At 40.1% G+C, this 22,790-nt stretch overlaps 1 protein-coding gene across 3 annotated transcripts; it reads right to left on the bottom strand.

Annotated features, from left to right (window-relative positions):
- Positions 1 to 663: 663 nt before the first annotated feature.
- On the bottom strand, positions 664 to 22,767 carry RBL1 (RB transcriptional corepressor like 1). Of its 3 annotated transcripts, none has more exons than XM_053393883.1 (22): positions 22,570 to 22,767; positions 20,581 to 20,714; positions 19,805 to 20,005; positions 19,269 to 19,333; positions 19,057 to 19,185; positions 18,801 to 18,961; positions 18,438 to 18,487; positions 16,183 to 16,369; positions 15,110 to 15,276; positions 13,304 to 13,416; positions 12,412 to 12,515; positions 11,260 to 11,397; positions 9,715 to 9,879; positions 9,394 to 9,529; positions 7,721 to 7,972; positions 7,199 to 7,413; positions 6,300 to 6,476; positions 4,379 to 4,450; positions 4,145 to 4,223; positions 2,512 to 2,684; positions 1,417 to 1,581; positions 664 to 1,109 (listed from the first exon to the last, which is right to left on the bottom strand). In XM_053393883.1, exons 1-22 carry the CDS (start codon positions 22,717 to 22,719, stop codon positions 939 to 941), a joined length of 3,204 nt encoding a protein of 1,067 aa, XP_053249858.1. In that variant the 5' UTR covers positions 22,720 to 22,767; the 3' UTR covers positions 664 to 938. The 3 variants fall into 3 exon arrangements, with proteins under 3 accessions (XP_053249858.1, XP_053249859.1, XP_053249860.1); XM_053393884.1 differs by having other exon boundaries at positions 16,234 to 16,369; XM_053393885.1 differs by lacking the exons at positions 664 to 1,109; positions 1,417 to 1,581; positions 2,512 to 2,684; positions 4,145 to 4,223 and adding an exon at positions 5,640 to 5,705 and having other exon boundaries at positions 4,377 to 4,450.
- Between the last annotated feature and the right edge of the window lie 23 nt (positions 22,768 to 22,790).

The raw sequence follows: 22,790 nt of genomic DNA, 5'->3' as shown, positions 1-22,790 counted from the left end.
GCTGCAATGCATAGCCAGGCTCATCAAAGTGTAAGCAGGCATGTTACCTGAGGAACTAAGAAATAAACGGCAGAGTATGACATGCTTTTCATAGTTGGCTTACAGTATGTAAGCATCAGTCACTACAGAGAAAGCAATGTAAGCTCCGGAAGTTACAAAGAGTGCTTCTGTCTAAAAGCCTCTTTAAGAAACGAAAATAAAATGAGATACTAAGATAACAGAAGATAGTATTTCCCCAGTACAGCCTACAATAGAAAATTGTAGGCTACTTTCACCTCTGCTGTTGCACCAGCAACAAAAACAATCCCAAACCCTATTTCACTTCATCCTGCAGACAGTTAGCCATCCTACCTGCAGCTAAGAGTACAGCCCTTGAAAGTTATGCTCATGATTCAATTCAAAGCACTATCCAAGCATCAGATAAAAAAGTGACACCTCTTCACTCTCAACTAGGAAGTGAAAAATACTGGGTTTTAGTATATGAATGACTAAAAGTAAGCATTGTCCAACTTATGTCACATTAAAATAATGTGCAGAAGGTAATAATGTTCTTTCAACAAATAAAAACCAAGCTATTTCTCCAAGTGAACTTCAGACCAAGAGAATAATCACAATAAGGAACAACTGACTGGTTATTACATCTCTAACATGTGGTGGCTGCAATCTGAAAACTTTGGTCCTTCTCATAGTAGGAACTGGCTTCTACTTTCAGAATAAAAGTTAAAAAGCAAATAGCTGCACTTATAAGCTGTAGAACAAAGGATCTAACTCTAAAGTTCCACTTTTAAAAAGGAAGTACCATAAAACTACTTCAATGTTTTGACTAGCCCACCAGCCATGTAACATAAGCAAAAAATTAAAAGTTGAAAGAGGACAGTGTTTTGAGCTACATGAGACAGATCTTAACAAGCTTTGGCCCACATAGTATTCTTGCAGACCTAATGATTTGCTCTTTCACTGACAACATCCTGAAGGCGTTTCAGTAAAACATCATCGTTTTCCTGGCACAGTCTCTTTGCTGGTGATTCTGTGTCACTGTCAATTGAGATTGCTCTCTTCTTAGGCCTCTGTCCTCCTTGTTTTATCATATTGTTGATTTCCTTCAAACTCTGAAAATTAAAGAATTACAATCAAAACTGGTAATAATTAAAAACAAAAAGAACTTAATATGTGTCTTTATTAGGGGGAAATCCAACATTGCACAAACTTTCCCTTCCTCTAATCTGCACTGCAGAATCTCAAGTCAGTTCCACTCATGCACCAACTCAACTAGATATTACCCTTAGCTTTCAAAAATGTTCAGAAGTGCGGTATAATATTCAATCTTTGATCAAATTATTACAATCACATATAGTATTAGGGCACTTCAAAAAGGTATGGAGAAGGTTTTAAACACTTAAACAGCATTAATCTTACCTTAGAAGGGCTCCCATTAAATTTATATAAGAGGGCAGTTTTAGGTGTCAAGCAAGCACCATTCTTATGAGGTGAAACATAAACAGAATGTTGCTGGGATATCCGCCGAGGAGATACAGGTTGATGTTTAATGCTAGGAAATGGGGAAAGGGAAGGTGCTTCGACCTTGGAAAGAAAAATTGCAGAGTTAAATACAGACAGGCCATTCTCTAATTTTACAAATGTAAGATTTAACGGAAGAACACAAGCTCAAAAATGACAACTGTGACGAAGTTTATTTGACCATCTATACAATTTTCTAAACCATGTATGTTACACTCTTAAGTTTGAAGGATCTTTTTCAGCCACTGAAGAGATTCCTGAGGCTGCTTCCATAACTTATTCACCAAAAATACCAATTCAACATCAAATAGATACCATTAATTCGATCTTAGGCTTTGAAGAGAATTCTCTGCTACCCAAGACTTGGAGGAACCTGTTGTACAGCAGTTAAGAGGGGAACAATATAACATGCACCTCTTTGAATCTCTCTTTAGAATACACCACATCTAATAACAATTCTATTTAACATACCACATTTGTTATGTATGCATTACTTAAAACTTAGGTTATTTATCATCACAGTAATACTGAAATTTAGGGCTGTTAGGTCTTTTACATACAGTGGAACCTCGAGTTGCGGATGTAATCCATCCCGGAGGCGCGTCAAAGTGTTCGCATCCAGAAGCGCCACGCCTGCGTGTGTGTGCGCGCTTTAGTGCTTCTGCACATGCAGCAAAACCTGGAAGTAATCCGTTCTGGTACTTCCAGGTTGCTGTGGGACACAACTTGAAAAGGCGTAACCTGAAGCTGACGCAACATGAGGTATGACTGTATTGAAGGATCTTTCGGAGAACCTAACGATTTCTCAATATATTTTGAATATAAATTTGCAACCATTCAAATTATGCTTATGTAGAAGGCTAATGACCCAAAGTACACCACGGTACTACTTCTTATTGGTTACACAAAGTAAGTTTTATAATTGATTAATACAAACAGATTTAACAGGAGTCCACATAGTTTTCCCCCAATTACTCTTATCTGGGTGATTACCTCTGGGTGATGTTTATCTGATGTGGGTTCTAATTTCAGTGCGAAGACCTGCACTCTTCCTAAATAGACGGTGTCATAAAATGTTGGAAGATCCCCTCTCTCCTCCTTTTCCAAGCCTTTGGGAATTTCTGGTTTTGTTCTCATAGGTGAACAGCTCATCTTCCTGGGTAAGTCTAATGAAATGAAGGTGTAAGAAAAATAACATAGGCCATTATTATTATTAAAATGATGGGGGGAAATTTGAAATGGTAGAGATACAGGCAGATAGATAACCTCTCTCTTCACCATCCACCCAATCTGTAGTGCTGCTATAATCGGTCCAACAGCACAAGCCTTTGCTTGTTTACTTGGAAGTAAGTAGCTTAGGTACAACATCCCCAGTCTTAAGTGGTTGTAGTAAATGTGGATTGAGCCAATGTATGTAATGTCAAACCAGTAATAAAATCAGTTCACCATGTAATGAATTCTGGCCAAATTACCCAACACAGGTGCTCATCTTGCCTTCTTTCATCTTGTAACTGGAGACCGAGGAGACTGTGACAAGGAGTGCCTTTCATCAGTTTAGGGTGGTATGCCAGCTCTGGCCTCCTGGACAGAAATAGCCCAACCCATGTTGAGTAGCATCTAGGATTGACTGCTGTAATGCACTTTATATGATGCTTCTGAAGGCTATTTGCTGACTGGGACAGGTTAATGAGAACGTATTTCAACAGCACTGAAAGAACCTTATTGCTTTCTAGACCATTTCCAAACACAATCAAAGTGCTGGTGCACCTGCTCTCATGAAGGCCTGTCTCTGCACTGGGGTCATCCACATTCATGACATTTAGGAATCTTGTAAAAACACATCTCTGCTCCCAGGCCTGTGTTAATGCAGTATAGTATAATTTTAACTCTTCCCAACTACTTTTGTATCATTTTCTTCCTATATTTTCATGCTTTAAAATGTATTCTAAGATTGTTGTACACCCCCTTGATGTTGGTAGTAGTACAGAAGTTTTAATCAAACTGCAATTTTTTGGGGGAAACAAATATCCAGAGATTGCATGAATGGATACACCTGCATGTGCCTAAAGAGATCCTTAAATTCCAACCTTACAGGACCATCCTATGGATATTTACTTATGCGTGTCATGCTGGTTATTCCTACTCTCTCCTTGGTTACAGAATAGTAGTAGTAGTAGTAATAATAATAATAATAATAATAATAATAATAATAATAATAATAATTTTTATTTATACCCCGCCCATCTGGCTGGGTATCCCCAGCCACTCTGGGCAGCTTCCCCAGCCACACACATCGTTGTCATTTTTCTATCTCCTGCTAGGGGTGGTTTGGTCTAAAGAATCTATCATGAAAGGACTTGGATTAAAAGTCCAAGTATCTGATTCTACCACCAACTTTAGAGTCATATCTTTTCATCAGATTTATAGAACATGGGCATCAGGGTGGTATTCAACTCAGTTTAAGTCAACTAAATACTCAAATGCCATTAATTTCAATAGGTCTACTCTGAGTAAAACTTAAGATGAATTACCCCCCCCCCCCCAGTTTTGAATGTATGTATTCAGGAATTTCCTTCCCCTTAAACCATTCAATTAAATTTTAAAAATAGTAGATCTATTTACTTACCTTCTTCTGACATCTCTTCCACTTTTATATCTGACGCTGCCTCTGTGGACACACTTTTCAGTAAAACACTTCTGTAGACCTATAGCACATGGAAAAATGCAGGTTTTGGAATTGCTGGTAAATTGAAAGAAAAGGTTTACAATTTCTCAAAAGTGCAGGTAATATTTAGGTAACAAATGTATTATCTTTACTAAATGCCTTAACAAAATGTTTGTAGCTTGAGAACATACTTACATGGCTATTTGCTTGTGGCTGGTTTCTATAGCATTTCATTATGTCCTGAAACGTTCTTTCATCTTTGGATACCTGAACAGAAGAAGAAGAAGAAGAGTTTGGATTTGATATCCCGCTTTTATCACTACCCGAAGGAGTCTCAAAGCGGCTAACATTCTCCTTTCCCTTCATCCCCCACAACAAACACTCTGTGAGGTGAGTGGGGCTGAGAGACTTCAAGAAGTGTGACTAGCCCAGGGTCACCCAGCAGCTGCATGTGGAGGAGCGGAGACGCGAACCCGGTTCCCCAGATTACGAATCTACCGCTCTTACCCACTACACCACACTGGCTCTACAGAACATTGCCAAACCCATTACACAATAAAAACATTCCTGTAGACATGCATGGATTTGAAGGGTTGGGAGAGTGCTTCTACATGCGTAAGTGAGCTTCCAATGACTTCTCCTGCAGCTCTTTGTGATGCTTGACAACTCAATAAATCTTTAGGACAAGAGTAGGCAAACTAAGGCCTGGGGGCTGGATCTGGCCCAATCGGCTTCTAAATCCGGCCTGCAGATGGTCCGGGAATCAGTGTGTTTTTACATGAGTAGAATGTGTGCTTTTATTTAAAATGCATCTCTGGGTTATTTGTGGGGCATAGGAATTTGTTCTTTTTTTTCTTCTTCCAAAATATAGTCCGTCCCCCCCAAAGGTCTGAGGGACAGTGGGCCGGCCCCTTGCTAAAGAAGTTTGCTGACTGCTGCTTTAGGAGGAAATTCCCAACAGAGCATAAGGAGCTAGACCTTTGAGTTAAAAATAAGCCAGTACTAGTGCATATGAATACATGATGACTGCATGTAGCCTAAACGAGGAGTCCGCCAGCAACAATCTTTATGGAGAAACACAAAACTGGTGGGATGCTGTGCACTTGAGGTTTCTCTTAGTTGCATGCCATATGGCTAAGTTTGTGGCTGACAGTAGGAACCGAAGTGTTCATAAATGCTTATGTTGTGAGCTGCCCTGAGATCTATAGATGAGGGCAGTATAAATTTAATAAATAACAATGATAAATAAATTACATGGTGGGAAGTAATTCTACGGGACCTCAAAGGAAGTAATAGGAGTCACTTTTTATTATCATTGTAAAATGGCACATAGTTTGAATTTATGTCTTTTGTTGCATACTCCCACTCGCATCATTTATAAAGATTGTGACAGCAAATATTGTTGGAGCTCACACCTAACTGAGCACTAGTATTTAAATAAATTCCTTGCTCTTACCTTTGCTCAGCAACTGCTTTGGAAAGGGGATGCCCAGCAAATACTTCCCACTCTCCAGCTCCATAACTACAAGTATGGGGTAAATGGAGAAAGGGCTGTTTCCTACAGCTACTTAGTGCATTTCTGTTTCTAACTCACAAGGTACAATTGGCTAAATTCATACCTTCCTAATTCACTTGGCAGTTTGAAGAGCTCAAATAAGATAAACGTGAAATGACTATGTGTTGTTCCACACACTGAGAAATACTTAAATATTAGTTGGCATTTGCTTCAAGAGATTCTATAGAGGACTTGTGGTACAGGAAAGATTCTGAAAAGCACCTCTGGGGTGCTTATATATAGCACATATAGCACCTCTGGGGAACACAAGGACAGCTTATCAAACTGCTACATAACACAGTTTTGAAGGCTCAGTATCAAAGCACCCAGGTTTTGCATGCAACAACTAATCCATGCTGTGATAGAGAGCAGGCCGCAACATGTTCTTATTTGATTGACACAAAGGGAAATTACTAATATTAAGTATTTGGGATGGAAAAAACACAGAATTTGTATTTGAACAACTTATATATCACTAAACAGGCAGCTGGAATGGTGATATGAAAGTCATGCCAGAATATAACATAAAAACAGTACTGCGTTTTGAACAGAATGCCTTACCTTTGCCATGATGAACAAAGCACAAATTAGGAGCTGATCCAAGTGCCTATCTTTCATTAGATCTGTACAATGAACCAATGTGAATTCGAAACATGTCCATATCTTCCTGCGCAAATCATTTGAAACATCCAGTTTTATGCACAGATCACGCAACCGCACACTTGCCAGATGATACACCTAAAATGAATTACCATGTAACACTAAGTGAATTTAACAGATTTTTTTTGGAATGTTAGGAATTTGAGCGGAGGGACAAACAAGGAATAGGAATGTGAGGAAATGGAAGTGTACACTATTTTCATTTCAGGCAATTTTGCTCTTTAATACAGACTTTATGTTTTAGGAGATGTTTGAAACAGTGGTATGCACATTTCTCCTGCCTCGTTCAAAATGCTGTGGCCCACCATAAATGCTCCCCTTTAAAGCCACTCCCCATCTTGGCCCAAAGGCTTCTAACGCTAGCATATAAATACAAGGTGTCTCTTTCCCAATGTGTCTGGCATATGCATTTTCCCTTACACCCATTTTAATTGATTTTCATGCTCTACTGTAGGCTCATTGCTTAGTTATATCCCATCTCCATTTAGATGATTAAAAACATTTCATCCTTATCCCCTAGGGGCGATTTATTCCAAAACAGATGCTCTCCAGCTTCTGTTGGTTCTCTCCCCCCCGCCCCAGGGGTCAGTGCTTCCATTCACACAAGTGGAACTTTAGATCCAAGCCAGCATGTTGTGACTTGGAGTAAATCTATTTTGTACAATGTTGCAACGTAAATCCTGCTGGCTTTAATGTAGAATATTTTGTTAGGGCTATTACTACGAAGCATTATTTTGTGGCAGGGGGAGGGGGGGCGTTAGAAACTTTAGCAAAAAATATCTTCTAGAAACACTTTTTACCTTTCTGAAAAATAGTGCAAGAGATCCAGTTTTCTTTGGCCTGCTTCCAGCTGGCTGATATGCCTCTTGTGCTTGAGTCATATGATGACTTGGAGACACACTGATTAAAGCTTGAGCAGTGAGTGGGGCTTGTCCAAGGCTGTCCGCTTTAGATTCTTCAGACAAGTTGACTGAAATCGGTATCAAAGTGATCCCTCCAGTATTATTTGCAATACCTAGGGTATATCCACAAGTTACAATTTATGTATTTACAACACACTTGCAAAAGTTAATTGCAAACAGAAAAATTATTTTAAAACTTTTTATGTAAGTGTATTGATGTGCATGGTATTTACTCATCAATATAGCTATACCATATAGTGCCTTTATAAATAAACACACCAAAGTGAATTTCCCACAATAGTTAAAAGGCATTCAGTGAACCAAAAGTGTTTATAGCCAACAGTTTCACATTTATTACTCTTCTCCAAGATTACCAGCATTATAATCTAAATTATAAATTGCAATATATATTCAACTTACCATGCAATGTAATTTTTTGTCCTGTTACTGTAGCTGTCGTCATTGCAAGAACCGTCTGCTCAGTTGAAACAGGCACATTTTCATCAACAAAGCTTGACACTGGGGCAATTTTCAACCTAGTCCCTTCAGTCAGATTTTTTTCTGCAGGTTTTTCTTTTGGGCTTTCATCTCCAAAAAGTCTCCTCTTAGCACTTCCTGCCACAGGAGAACTATAGCGATCATGAACAGAAATGGGAGAGAATGGTTGCATATCTAAAATGAAAGAGGGGACAATGTGTCACAACAAAATGCAACTGATCACAGAGAGGTTAACTTTATCTTTTCAGTAATTAAATTTTGAAACACAGTATAGTCATGCACCAATACTACATTTTCACAATTTCTAAATAATCTCTATCGATTTAAGTTCCTATTTGAACAAAAATTCTTTCCCAGAGTCTAAACAACAAGGTCACATTTACCATTGAATGGAATTTTTCATTTGTCACAAGCCATACATCAATAAGGAAAATAATGAAGCTCAGCAATCTACGGTTTACAGTGTGTGAGTGAGAGACTAACATTCATTTAGGCTGCTGATTCTTAACACCCCTTGACGGATCTTTTCTTTGAGAAACAACTTGTTTAGAAGTAAACATCTTTGCATAAGTAATATTACCAACATGAAGTAATGTGTGTTCTTGTCCTCAAGCAGAAGCAACCCTTCTCAATGAGTCACTTACGTAAAACTTGTTTTCCTCCTTAAGAAGGGCAACACTTTCCACTTTCTTATCTAGGCCAGTGTTTGTAAGCCTATGGTCTGTAAGCTTGGTTAGGTCTGCTTAAAATGACCAATCAGCCTTGAGCAGCCCCTCTTCTCCCACTTGCATGTCACTATTGCAAGCAGGCTGGAGTTCCTTCCAGTTTCTGGAGCATTCTGACCTGCTAGCAATCATGGTGCACAAAAAGCAGGAGAGGCACCTTAGCAAAAAACACAGAGAGCTGGGTCCATCTTCCTCCCCATTTGCAGCACTGTGGAGGAAATCCCACTTATTCCTCTGCTGATTGGTGCAGATTAGTTGGGTGGGGGTATGTATGCCTGCCTCTCTATGCGCCTGGTCACTTTGGTGCAGCCTACCATTGGCATGTGCTTTTCAGAGGTTTACCAACAATGAATGCAACCTCTAGAGGCTTTTATGACTGACAGTACTACCCAGATAGAGTCATACCTCGGGTTAAATATGCTTCGAGTTGAGCGCGTTCGATTTGCGCTCCTCGGCAACCCGGAAGTAACGGAGCGCGTTACTTCTGGGTTTCGCTGCTTGCGCATGCGCAGACGCTCAAAATGACGTCACGCGCATGTGCAGACGCGCCAAAAAGCGACACACGTGTGCACAGACACGCCGCCACTAGTTGCGTTCCACTAGTTGGCTCCAGAACGGATTCCGTTCATATCTAGAGGTACCACTGTATACGTATAGAGGCAGTTAAATAACTTTCAAAATTTTGAAGGAAGGAAAGGTTTTCAGAAAGAAAAACATTGAAATGCTTTTCTTCTAGCTTTTAACTAAAACCCAGATGACCAATTCTAATTGACTACCTGGACAAGGAGACACTTTTAAATACAAGCTATTTTACAGACAGAAAACAGTAGTAAGATGTTGAGGAAAGGGGGAGAGAGATGATGAGCTTACCCCGTCTAAGACTTTCCCCAAGATTTGTCCGAACCTCTTTTACTCGAGGATGCACTATAGGAGATACCGGCATCATGGGAAGATGTCCTAGTCCTCTTCCTCCATTCCCTGTTTCAAAATTACATGGAAATATTACCTGGGAAGGAAAATGTGACAATTTTGAAGAGGTAGGAATAATACTGTTTTGCTGTCTATTATACAAATATTTCTTTAATGGGGAACTGAGTTCACCACAAATTTCCCTCCTTGATTTAAGGGGTGAGGGATATGACTTAAATTACTCCCATGTGTTCAACTTTAATTATTTGCCTGTCAACATACTTCTTCACAGGTAGGGACCTTGTTTTCCGATGTTTGGAGGGCATCCCACAGAGCCGAATCTTTTGTCCAGGCTAGGCTTTCAAGAATCTGTTCCTCAATGCTGTTGAGATGTTTTACCATATCTCTAGAGAGTCCTTCTTCAGATCGAATCAATATTTCAATCACCTTGAATGAAAAGAGTATTTTAGTCACAGACACACAGTAAAAATCTACTTCACTAACCATTTTCACTGCCTCACATTAAGAATTGTATATACAAAGCATTTTCCCTACACCTCTTTTCATCTGGCATTTTGGAGGTTCTCCTGTGTTCTTTCAGCATTTTTGGCCAACCTCATCTCCAAAGTTTTCAAATTTCTCTCAGCCACACCAAAAATTTCCATAAAAACTAAATTGCTTTCAGACTCTTTTAGTCCAGCAGTTTTTAATTTTGGAATTTCATATATGAACTGCCCTGAGATCTACGGGTATAGGGTGGTATACAAATTTAATAAATAATTATAATACAACCCCAAACATTTTGGATATCATCATTATTATTACTAACAGTGAGACCTCAGACATTAAAAACTTCCTGATACAAGGATGCCTTCAGAAAGTCGTGAAATTGTTTATTTCTTTGAAATCTGACAGAAAGGCATTCTACAGGGTGGGAGTCACCACCAAGAAGGCCCTCTGCCCGGTTCCCTGTACCTTCACTTCTCTACAGTGAAGGAAACACCAGAAGGCCCTCAGAACTGGACCTCAGTGTCTTGTCTGAATGATGTGAGTAAAGATGTTCCTTCATGTATACAAGGACGAGGCTATTTAGGGCTTTAAAGGTCAGAACCAATACTCTGAATTGTGCTCGGAAACATGCTGGGAGCCAATGTAGATCTTTTCGGACTGGTGTTATATGGTCTCAGCAGCTGCTCCCAGTCACCAATCTAGCAGTCCCATTCTGGATTAGTTGTACATTCCAAGCCACCTTCAAAGGTAGCTCCACATAGTACATTACACAGTAGCCAAGAAAATTACTTTACATAGAACACAAATACTCATCAGCGTACAAAATTTTTACCTATCAAAAGATAGTAACTGACTGGCATTATTATCTAGCTGTCATTTCTGTAAGAAGTCAGAAGGAAGGATTTGCCAAATTGCAAACCAACTTTAATTCAGTTAGGCCTTCTTTTACTAGTCTTCCTAACTTCTTCCTTCAACCCATCATTGGATGGCATCTCCACCTTACAAAGTAGTATGGAAGCTAAACAATTTCATCACTAACATACAAGTTCTATATTTGTTTCATAAGACAGAAGTTAGACCTAACTTTGACCAATACTAAATGCCTGGGCCACTAACACATTACATTTTTATGTGTGCATCAAGAGGCTTCAAGTGTACATCTAAATCTGTTAAATATGCATGCAACAATCTTGCACTGCCAAGGCACTGTGACTGACCACTACTGTTCCTATCAAGCATGCATAGTCTGTGAAACAGCACTTTGACAACTTAATACAGTATACAATACATGAAGTCAGTGCTTTGCTTGTGTTTTACCTTATAAAAATAGAATGGCCTGAGGTTAAGAATTTCAATGATCCAGGGGAAAGTTCGGGGTGAACTATATGCAAACAGCACTATCTCCAAACAACATGCCAGCAAGGAACGGTGGAAAATATCTTGCTCTAAAAGGGCCTAGAAAGAAAAAGCAGAATGTTTAACCTCTCAGTCATATAAGAAATTGTAATTCAGCATGCTTTTTAAACCCTGCCAATCAAACTTGAGATAAGCTGTTTTGTCAGGAGCTGAAACTTAGTTATATGGAAGGTGCTCAAACACTAGAGTGTTCACAGCGGACATTAGCACAGCTCTATGCCTAATAGTCCTGTTCTGCTTCTGATTTCTCTCTTTTTAGAAGTTCTGTCAATTATTCTACTTCAAAAAAGATGTTTCATATAGTAAGAAGCTAGGTGAAGTATAACAGGCAAACATTCATTTCAAGTTTTACTGGTGGTAACAAGACATTTCTTCAGAATTACCATTGGTTATATTTTTAAGAGCAGATTCTGTAGGTGATAGGGACATGGGTTTTTGAAGTTCCAAACACAGCACTGAATTATTCAGTCTTATAAAATCCTGCTGCAGTAATAATAAACTAATACTTATACAAAATGAAGCTTCTAATAAATAGATTAACAGAGTATCTTCACCCTAAAAAGCTAACATAGGTGAGACCAGTTTTGTCTCTGGGGAAGGACCGAGGAAGAGAGATGGCTGCCTCAGTTTGGAAGGTACTATCATCTGAACAGCACATAAGTGAACTAATTAGAAGGGAAGTAGTACAAGGGAAGGTTGAGCCCATTCAAGTTACCTTATACAGAACCAGTTCATTAAGATCATAATAGCCCTGCTGGATCAGGTGAAAAGCCCAACTAGTCCAATACTCTTGATCTTGCATTGGTCCACCTAGCTAATTATTGCCTACTCTAACTAGAGAGCTCTCCAAAGTCCCAAGCAGAGCTCTGTCCTAACAACTTTTACCTTGAAATTCTGGGAACTGTACCTAGGAACTTCTGAATGCAAACTATCACTGAACCCCTCATGCAATCTTCAGAATAAGAGAAAAAGCCTGAAAATTCTGATCCTTGGATTTTGCTCACCAAAATAGGCTTTCCATACTGCACCCCACCCACGAGTTGGTTTACTTACAGACATGTCTTTGCCATGTAGCCTCCGCATTTCTTGTACCATTATGGTTTCCAAGATTTTATAATAAAGGATTTCTGCCAATTTTAACCGGTTAACAGCAAAATCTACAATTTAAACAGAAAGTTTTTACTTTTTTTACAGTTTAATCGTATTTAACTTCTATAGTAAGACCCAAATGTTTGTGACTTCATATTGATGAAGAAAACATCAAATGGCTCAGGCTGCGAGTAAGAGTAATGCAGTAGGGGGCTTACTTTATAGTGAGCATGCATGGGATGACACGGTAATGCAACAGACCAGGCTTCCTCAAACTCGGCCCTCCAGATGTTTTTGGCCTACAACTCCCATGATCCCTAGCTAGCAGGACCAGTGGTCAGGGATGATGGGAATTCTAGTCTCAAAACATCTGGAGGGCTAAGTCTGAGGAAGCCTGCAACAGACAATTCATGCTAGCTACAAGTAGGACCTGAAACAAAATGTTGCAGTGTGGAGTGCTCCCTGTTCAGAATCGCAGCCATTCTATCCTATTCCCTGTCCTCCTAGCTTTCCATTCCCTCGCCTAACTGACAGCCAGGCAACCAGCCAACATTCCTTGGTCATTTCAGGCCTCTCTGGAATGTGGGGAGAGGGGGCATTTGAAGAGTTTTCTATATTTCTGCAAACCTTTGGGTTCCCATAAGACTGCTGATAACTGTTTTGTGTGGGTAGTCTTTATAGCTACCTAAGGAACAGCACTCTTCCCCTAAAGATGGACATTAGTACAGTATATTAAAATAGCTACATGAAGTATTCCCAACATGCCATTTACACAAAGAACTGAAAGTTGTGTTTTTGTTACCTTTGGCTTTGAAACATATGAAATTTAATATGTAATTGTTACTTCCATTCCTACCTATGTGAGATCCTGGCTGATCATCAGTTGACCGTGTATAGTTCTGACAGAAAACTTCCCCTATCTCTTTCACTCTGTTCATGATCGTTTCCACAGGATTTTGTATACAAGACCTATAATATAAAACCAATAAATTAACATAATATATGAAATGTTATGTAATTATCTTTTGATAGAAAGGCTTCCACTTGCCACATTCTTCTGTAATTAATGCCTTCACTTTACTGCATTTTAAACTAGAATACATTGGCTGCATTTGCACATAATGTTACATTTTAACAATGGTTTGCTCAACAAAGCATGAGTTGTCTAACAGACATGCAAAAAAGGCATGACTTGTTTCTTCAAAGATTGGTTTGTTCCCCAGATTAGTTTTCCAGCTGCTCTTGTAACCTGATGAATGTCAGGGGTGGGATGCCCAAATAAACCATGGTTAAACAAAGCTATTGGGTTCACACATAACATCAAACCATACTTAAAACAATCAATGGCTTGCTGTCAGAAAACAAACTATGGTTAATCACCTGGGCTCATGCGTTCAAACAGATAATATCTTAGCATTATTTGTGAACCAAACTGTTATGAAAGGCTTAGTCTACAGAAAGTGAAGCATTAGACTTATAGATTTGATGTTTATTTATTTATTTAGCTAAAAATTATTTATTCCATTCCCCATTTGGATGTGCAACATTGCCTTACTTCAGCCATTCCCCACAACAACTTAACAATTGTCTATTCTAAACAAGGAGTGACTGAACGCTTTGAAGTATAACTAACTTCCCAAATGATCATTGCCTTGGCAGAAAATAAGTGGAAAAAGAATGCCCTAAATCTAGTAAACCACTTCCCAAAACAGAGGAGCTCTGTAGTTCTGGAATTCCATTTCCATCTAACTTCTTCTTGCTGTAAGAGAACTGAGCCTAACTAACCCCCACCCCTGAATACCCAAGGCTGGGAAGCCATAAAGTTCAGTTCCTATAGAACGAACACCTACTGCTGCCATGACTAGCTGGAAGATTACTGGATAAGACCAGAGTATGATCAGTTTTAATTTTTAACTGCATTACTTATAGTAAAGGTAAAGGTACCCCTGACCGTTAGTCCAGTCGCTGACGACTCTGGGGTTGTGGCGCTCATCTCGCTCTATAGGCCGAGAGAGCCGGCATTTGTCCGCAGACAGCTTCCAGGTTATGTGGACAGCATGACTAAGCCACTTCTGGTGAACCAGAGCAGTTCACGGAAGCGCTGTTTACCCTCCCACTAGAGCAGTACCTATTTATCTACTTGGACTTTTGAAGTGCTTTCAAAGTGCCAGGTGGGCAGGAGCTGGGACCAAACAATGGGAGCTCATCCTGTCGCGGGGATTCGAACAGCCAACCTTCTGATCAGCAAGCCCTAGGCTCTGTGGTTTAGACCACAGTGCCACCCGTGTCCCTGCATTACTTATACACTTACTGTATTTCAAATCAGTTCACACAACTTCAAGGAACCAAACAGAAAGAAGCAACTTAATGAATTACTAACTGCAAATCATTATGTTTCCCAGTCATGATTCAAAGAGCTTCTATAGTTTTATTCCCCCCCCCCCTTCTTACATAGCAATCCGCATGCCATATTGCTAGCAGTTTTTTTGACAGTTCCTTAAATTTCAAGAAGTGTTTTGCCATGTAATATTGTAGTTGTAATCCAGGAAAGACAATATGTTTCTTTGGATTCAGTCCCCAGATTATGATTAGATCATTTGATAAAAACCAGAATGGGGGAAGACCTACAGATCTGATAGAAAGAAAAGGAGTATCCACTTACTCAAAAATAGCTATAAGCTGTTCACTAGGTGCATTTTTTAGCCCTGCTACAATGCTTTGTAACCGGCTTACACTCTGTGTTGCGGAAGCAACAGGAGTAATTACTTGTTCCTTCTCTCTAAGGTATCTCCTGCCAGTCAATGGAGTTGAGGGTGTGAAGGATCTTTTCTACCAAGTCAAAGAGAAACATCTTTCAATTGTTTTGGCCCATGGTTAACTTCACAAATACCATCAAACTTTAGATCACAGCTGCAGAACATGACACAACAAAAACATACCCAAAATAACAATCCCAGAAACTACTGACCGTTCAGAATTGAACTGTATGTTACACTACTTCTTCTTTTTAGACTGTGGGTTGGATCCACTGACAGGTGGGCTGACCCCACTCTCCTATCAAAATGGCTCACTTAGAGTGGTGCAACAGAGGATCAGGTCCAGTGGTCAGATTCAGTTCCCCACCAGTGGTACACCCTTGTTTGGCTTACTGTACTGTATGAACAAGGCCACTGTATTGGTGTTCACCCCCAATCTGCCAAAAAGTTATTTAGATATTGCATTAATCGCGTCTTAATTTTTTAAAAGTTTGTAAAGATGAAACCATTTCTCCCTATTTTCTAACACCTGTTTACTTTCTGCAAGCAGCGTAGTCAGGAAAACCAATTAATTCCCCTGTCCTTCTGAAAAGTGTTGGTATTTATTTCTCAATAGATATGTGGACAAATCACGTTTTAAAATGTGTTTTTAAGAATAGAGTTTGGATCAGGTACACTGTATAATTCTTTCATACATATGAGCCTGCCTAAGCATTAAGATAAATTACAGAGGTCCTGCTTTTTGGCTTGTAGATGAGCGCTGTTAGGCACATGGATACTAAGAAAAGTGCTCTCTCAGTGGTGGCACCACATGTTTGGAATGCTCTCTCTTTCTCTAGAGACATATGAATGTACGTAAATAACTTACTATTGCTTTTTATGTACAGAGTTCAAGACATGTTGACTTAAAATACCTCATCCACTTTTCTTGCTGGAGACTACGAAAGCAAGCCCACTTCTGTAAGACAACTAACATTACCTTCTCAAAATGCTGTTGAAGGTAACACTCTACATGAGCTCTTGTCATCACCTTGCCAGATGGCACATCAGTAGAAAACTTCCGAGGAGTTCCAATTTCTTCTTCTGCATCTTCTCCCAAGAAAACTCTCTCATCAAAGTCTCCTTCTGTCAGAACATATTCTTCATATTCTTTATTCAATGCTTTGCTGGAAGACAATATACACTATTATGAATTAATGTTAAAAGAAACCAAACTGGTAAGATTTTATATTTTACCCATTGCTATACACACATGCTCTCAGTGCTCCCCTGCTCTTCTACCTATGGTTTTCTAGTTTCTACAAGTTGATTTTTTTTTAAGCCAACTGTTGGGATAGAATGGAAATAGGAAGCACTAGCAATTAGGGGGTCTGAAAAAGCCTTTTAAAATGTTTTACATCATTATTTTCATAAAATTTATATACCACTTGATTTAAAAAAAAAAACTCAAAGCGGTTTACCAAAAGTAAAACAGTAAATCAAGAAAAAAAATACAGTAGTACTTTAAAGCATACAAAAAAAAAAGTACTAAACTTTCTAAGCATCTGGGTAAAGGTAAAGGGACCCCTGACCATTGGGTCCAGTCGCGGACGACTCTGGGGTTGCGGCACTCATCTCGCTTTATTGGCCAAGAGAGCTGGTGTACAGCTTCCGGGTCATGTGGCCAGCATGACTAAGCCGCTTCTGGCAAACCAGAGCAGCGCACGGAAACACCGTTTACCTTGCCGCCGGAGCAGTACCTATTATCTACTTGCATTTTGAGGTGCTTTCGAACTGCTAGGTTGGCAGGAGCAGGGACTGAGCAACGGGAGCTCACCCTGTCATGGGGATGCGAACCGCTGACCTTCTGTTCAGCAAGCCCTAGGCTCTGTGGTTTAACCCACAGTGCCACCCGCTTCTCTAAACAAGAATGTTTTTAGCAGGTGCTGAAAAGAGTACAGTCGTACCTCGGAAGTCGAACAGAATCCGTTCCAGAAGTCCGTTCGACTTCTGAAACATTCGAAAACCAAAGCGTGGCTTCTGATTGGCTGCAAGCTCCTGCAGCCAATCGAAAGGCATGGAAGCTCCGTTGGTTGTTCGGCTTCCGAAAGAACATTCAAAAACTGGAACACTCACTTCCAGTTTTCAATTGTTTGGGAGCCAGAACATTAGACTCCCAAGGCATTTGGGAGCCGAGGTACAACTGTATAGTGAAGGTGCCTGTTTAGGCACTGCCACACTATACGATCAAGTTCTTTCTATTTGATTCAAATCTGGTAGCACCAACAGGACACAAACAAATGTGCTTGGACATTGCAAATTGTTTATCACTTTCCTATAGAATTTTAAATAGCAGAGCCTATAAAACAAGTTTTTGCTTTAAACAAGAAATCCACTAATGAAGTTCAGCTCCTGACTCAACGGTCAAGGGAAGGGCCATAGCTCATTGATCTAGCACCTGCTCTGCAGGCAGAAGGTCATAAATTTAATCCTTGGCATCTCCAGGTAGGGCTGGAACAGATTCCTATCTGAAACCTTGGAGAGCCACTGCTAGTCAGTGTAGACAACACTAAGCTGAAAATACCAATGGCAGCTTCTTATGCTTGCATGTCATAGTAAGCAACAAACCGTGGCTTACCATGACTCTAGTAAATTAGCTCTATTCTGGGGCAAACCCTTGGTTTACTGTTAACAAGCATATGCGTATAACTCAGTTTCTCCCATTTTGCTGCAGCCTGCCTGAAGCTAGGAGAAACAAACCATATTTGGCTTCGCATTTGTTCCTGGCTTCCACTAATGGTTTGTTTGGAGAGAAACATACCACAAATGCTGGTTCTCACGTAACACTAGTCCAAGTCTCATGATTTATTTCTCCCAGCTGCAAGTAGGCAAAGTGAAGGAGGAGGGACTGGGCCGTGTGCATTAGGGTTCTGCTTGTTCAAAGTAAACCAAAGATTTGCCCCCAAACCAAGTTAATTTACTAGAGCTGGAGACTGCAACATGAAGCAGTTTCCTAAATCTGCATGCCTGGATTGTACAGGAAAACAAGATAACGTCCTTCAGGATCTTGTGTAGAAATACTCCAGAATAGGAATGCACAGTATTTTAAAATCCAGTGTGCATTTACTGCCATAGCTTGCAATTCATCATTAGTAATACCATCAGATGGCAGAAGAGCCATTTCCAAAATGTTCTATCACCAGATTCACATAATGAAATAAAAGTATTCAGGTAATTTTTGAATGTGGAACTTACTTGTTGTCTGCAAAGTTACTACAATCCAAAAGACAATCTCCTTTTAAAATCTAAATGAAAAAAACAAAAAATCAGAAAAGCAGTTCAAATAAATAAAACAAGAACAAGCAAGCCAGTCTGACAGCACAGCTGTGTAACATCAGTTCAAGTGGCTCTGACACTTAAGCATTATTTAGTCGGAACCAAAGAAAGACCACCCAGAAATGTTCTCCCCTATTTATATCAGACAAAGATAAATATGTGTTTAAAGCAGGCTTGAAGTTTTGATTAAAAATAAACAAAAAATTACCAATAGAACACTTTTGCCAATCATCAGTCCTTTATAACCTACTCAATAATTAACAATGACTTTTGAGCGTATACCTCTCTATCACAGAGCTTCGAGATATATGGTTTAAAGTAGTGTTCCTTTATGGTCTTGGCTTCTACCAAAAGACCATCATGTAATTCACATAGTGTGGCAATAATGCATGGAGGCCCTTCAGAAGTCCTGACATCAGCTGTATGGAAGTCTTCTGGCAAACCTTAACCAAAAGGAAAAAAGTAAGTGTCTGTGATGAATTAGAAACTAATTTCAAGACTTGTACAAAAAAAAATGCATTGGGGGCAATCATCATACCTTTAAAAGATGAATTCAATAGATCTCTCTTATGTGGACACAGAAGTGCATTTGCAAAAACCAGATCCAAACAGCACAGAAGCAAATGGTATGAGTTCACTAAATCACCTCCAATCATATTAAAATTCCCTTTGGAACAAACCACATAAACACAATTAAGATCATATAACCCTTCAATTGAATATATGGAATCAAGTTAAATCATGACTTACCTTTTGTGTAAACAAATAACGTCCAACAAAAGTTGAATAGGTCTTTAACATTGCAGGGCACCCGTCTACAGAAATAAAAGTCAAGGTTAAGTTCTAGAAAACTGTTCTTCCAAAAACTGTTCTTTGAAGATATGCAGCTAGAGCGTTAACTTGAATCTAATTAGCAACTACCATAAACTGCAGTCGCAATTTTAAACTTGAGTAGTACAATGGATTCCTCCATTAGCCATACTTCCATTTGTCATGTTCAAGAACCCTTCCACCACTATCACCATCCCACTGACTACCTAGTTCTTTTGTAGTCCAAACTACACTATTTTGCAGAATGCTTCTTGTGCCTATCTCAAGTTGGGCACCACAGGAATTGTATAACATTACATCAGCCTTCACCAACCTGGTACTGGCTGCAGATGATGGAAGTTATAGTCCAAAACATCTAGAGGGTACCAAACTGGCAACAGCTGGATTACAATTAGCTTCATTATTATTATTTTACACAATATATAATCCAAAATACCCCAGCATTTCAGTAGTACCTGTGTTTCCTGCTTCTTTGTAGCTTTGGTTGTTCCTCATCAGGATTTTTAAATATGACCAGGAATATTGGCTTAAACTTCTTGAAAATCACTGCCGACACTTCAAAGTTTCTCTCCAGTCTCTCCACTCGCTCCCGAAACTCCTGAGGCATATTTGACATGTCCATCCACTTTTTCATTTTACTAAAAAACTGAATTAAACTTAAAAAAGAATGACATTGGATTGTAGTCTTTACTATAGTTCATATCAGTATACAAGGTATGTACTTTACAGTTCTTGTGTTGTTGAAGAAGACCCATTTACACAAGCAAGAAAATCACTTGATTACAAAATGTTTACATGGCTCACAGTTGAATGCATGAACTGACTTCACTGCAAAGTCCAGGTCTGAAGGTATATGAAGAAACTACATTAGCACTGCAATCAACAAGTATGCATATATGTTTGAACTAGTGTTAGAATTATCCTTTGACATATGCTATGCTATTTACCGGTAGTTTCTTACACTAAAGGAGTTTGCCTAACTACACTCAATCTGCAAAAATCTTCTGAAACCTCAAAGTAGGCAACTGTGCAATTTGAAAATAAATTTCCAGTTTAAGTATTTCATGTCTAAGGTTACCGCTATATGCACAGACCCATTTTTTAAAAAATAGTAAATTATGAACTTATGGAGCATAAAATCATAAGCACACCAAATTACTTAATGTCTTCAGACTGAAAAAAGCTAAAAGCGGTATGGGCACACACCCATTTATTTTCAAAAAAGTAATACCTTAGTTTTGCTGAGCGTAGTATCCTGGTGAGTGAGACACAGTTTCCTTCCCTCAGGCCACTTCCTACAGTGGGGATAATACTCTTACGGCAAGCAACATAGAGCGCACAGGCCAACCAATGTACTGTTTCCCCCTGCAAAGATAAATAAACAATGGCCTTTAAGAGAACAATCCTCAGTTTATACTCTGGTTTTTGATTCTTTTAAACTAAACTAACTACTAAACTTCTCTTAAAGAATAACTTGGTACCAACTCTGCTTGATGTACTTATTAGAAGATATAATAGAATAAATAACGTCAAATTCTAATCAAAACAAGCACTATGAGTTGGATAGCTATTCTGAATTTGCATTAACTCTCAAGCAAACTCTGACAAGCCCATATTCAATCATTTTCAAACTGTGTTCCAGGGTACTCTGGGATTGCTCACAGAGAAAGTTCTATGAAAAGCTTTTATGAAAGACAGCTTGTCCACTGCCACCAATCTTTTCTTGAGGTATGTTGTGTTCTGAGGTCCACTGAAATTCACCAACATCCCACATGACTGGACAATTATAAAAGTTTTCTAACTAGATTCTGAACACATGCAGAATTCTCTGCTAAACACAGAGCAGATGAAATGTTCCCTGAAAAAGACACCAAGTTTTAAAGTCACTGTCTTGGATGCAAGTCAAATGTCTGCAAAGTTACTAAGCAACAGCATTATCTGTCATAGAACGTGTGCTGAGAAGTTATTTTCAGCTCCTGCTTAAATTTTTAGCATTAGAAATGAAAACATGGAAATGTGTCACTGAAGGAGAAGAAATATGGCACAACTTTTTATCTAACCAAGTTTTCAGGCCAGCCAGGTTAGCTATCTTCTGCCATTGTCAAATGTCTATCAGCAAGGAGACAACACTTTGCTTTCAACTTGCAAAAAACTACCAAAATCCTAGAAACCTGACTCAGTCTTTAATCTCTTACATGTGCAATATTAAATATTTGAGCTCAACACTGAACTCCAAAGCTTTCAATCCTGTGCGTAACGCACATTTTGACTGAGTGGTTAAGTACTGGAATCAACTTGGGGGACGGGAAATTTTCGAGAAATCTCTCAGCAAATAAATAAGCATGAATGCTCAGTAAACAGTCAACATCCCATCCCCTCTCTGCAAACTTTGTGCAAAGCAATCAGCACGAATGCTAAACAAACTGGTTGCCTGGTAGCAACTCGGGGCCCAAGAGCAGGTGGCGTTCTCCATGTCCGTAGTCCATCTTAAAAGGACACATCCCGAGTCCTTGCCCACGAGGTATGGGAGGCAAAAGTGTCCAGGGCACAACTCATCAGAACCTACAAAGCTCCTTAGAAGGCTATGATTATTTAAATACAGCTTAAGAATCCTTAATAATGCACTTTTAAGTGAAAGCTGAGCTGCATAGTAATGAATCCATTTTGGTGACGGGGACAACACAAATGGATGTAAGCAGTGGAGAAAGAAAAGTTTTGAAACTTTGGTTCCTCACTGGTACTTGTTTACTGAAGACCTCGACTTAATTCCTGGCTCTTGTGGGAGGCCCCCGTTTAAAAGGCCGTCGCCTGCTGTCAGGCAAGTTCGCGTGGAGGAGGCGGCTGGCGGCTGCTCCTCCGTTACCCAGAGTAAGCAAACAGCTCGGTCAGGAGTGAATGGAGGAGTGAAGCCGGCAGATGCAAGAGAGGGGTCGGCGCCGGTGGGGCGGGAGAGAGCAAGCAACAGCGGGGGTCGGTGGGAGGGCAGCCTGCCAGGGGACCCACGAAGTCCGGAGCCCGGCCTGAAGCTACTGAAAGCTCCCTAAAAGCCCTTCATAGTGGCCCACAGCCCAGGTGGGACTCAGCCGCGTCGTCCCTTGAGGCGAATTAAAACCCTCACGCAGCCCGGCGCGCTGAGGCCACTGGAGGGCAGGTCGCGGGGAGACGTCTATTCACCGACCGACCCACCCTCCCTCCCTCCGCACGACAGGCTGGTTCCCACCTCCAGGCTGTAGGTGCCTCGCAGTGCCGTGAAATCCCGAAGGGCCTCGGCGGCGCTGCTGGCGTCCAAGTTGAGCTCCTGGCAGAGGTGACCTATGGCGGCCCGGATAGGGCACTGGCTGTCGGCCGGGTCGCCGTCTTCCCCCGGCATGATGCTTCCACCCCGTCCCGCGAGACCCCCCGCGTAAAAACAGGCCTCCCGATCGCCCACAATCCTTTGCG

Source organism: Podarcis raffonei, chromosome 6 (assembly GCF_027172205.1).
Source record: "Podarcis raffonei isolate rPodRaf1 chromosome 6, rPodRaf1.pri, whole genome shotgun sequence".
Lineage (NCBI taxonomy): Eukaryota > Metazoa > Chordata > Lepidosauria > Squamata > Lacertidae > Podarcis > Podarcis raffonei.
The sequence above is the reverse complement of the archived record's forward strand: the minus strand, read 5'-3'. Positions and strand labels throughout refer to the sequence as shown.

Excerpts from the sequence above, each read along its gene's own strand:
- RBL1 (XM_053393883.1), bottom strand. The coding sequence starts at position 22,719 with ATGCCGGGGGAAGACGGCGACCCGGCCGACAGCCAGTGCCCTATCCGG. Across the intron at positions 16,370-18,437 it reads AGTAACTTTGCAGACAACAA|CAAAGCATTGAATAAAGAAT; the intron begins GTAAGTTCCACA and ends ATTGTCTTCCAG. Across the intron at positions 2,685-4,144 it reads GGAAGAGATGTCAGAAGAAG|ACTTACCCAGGAAGATGAGC; the intron begins GTAAGTAAATAG and ends TCATTTCATTAG.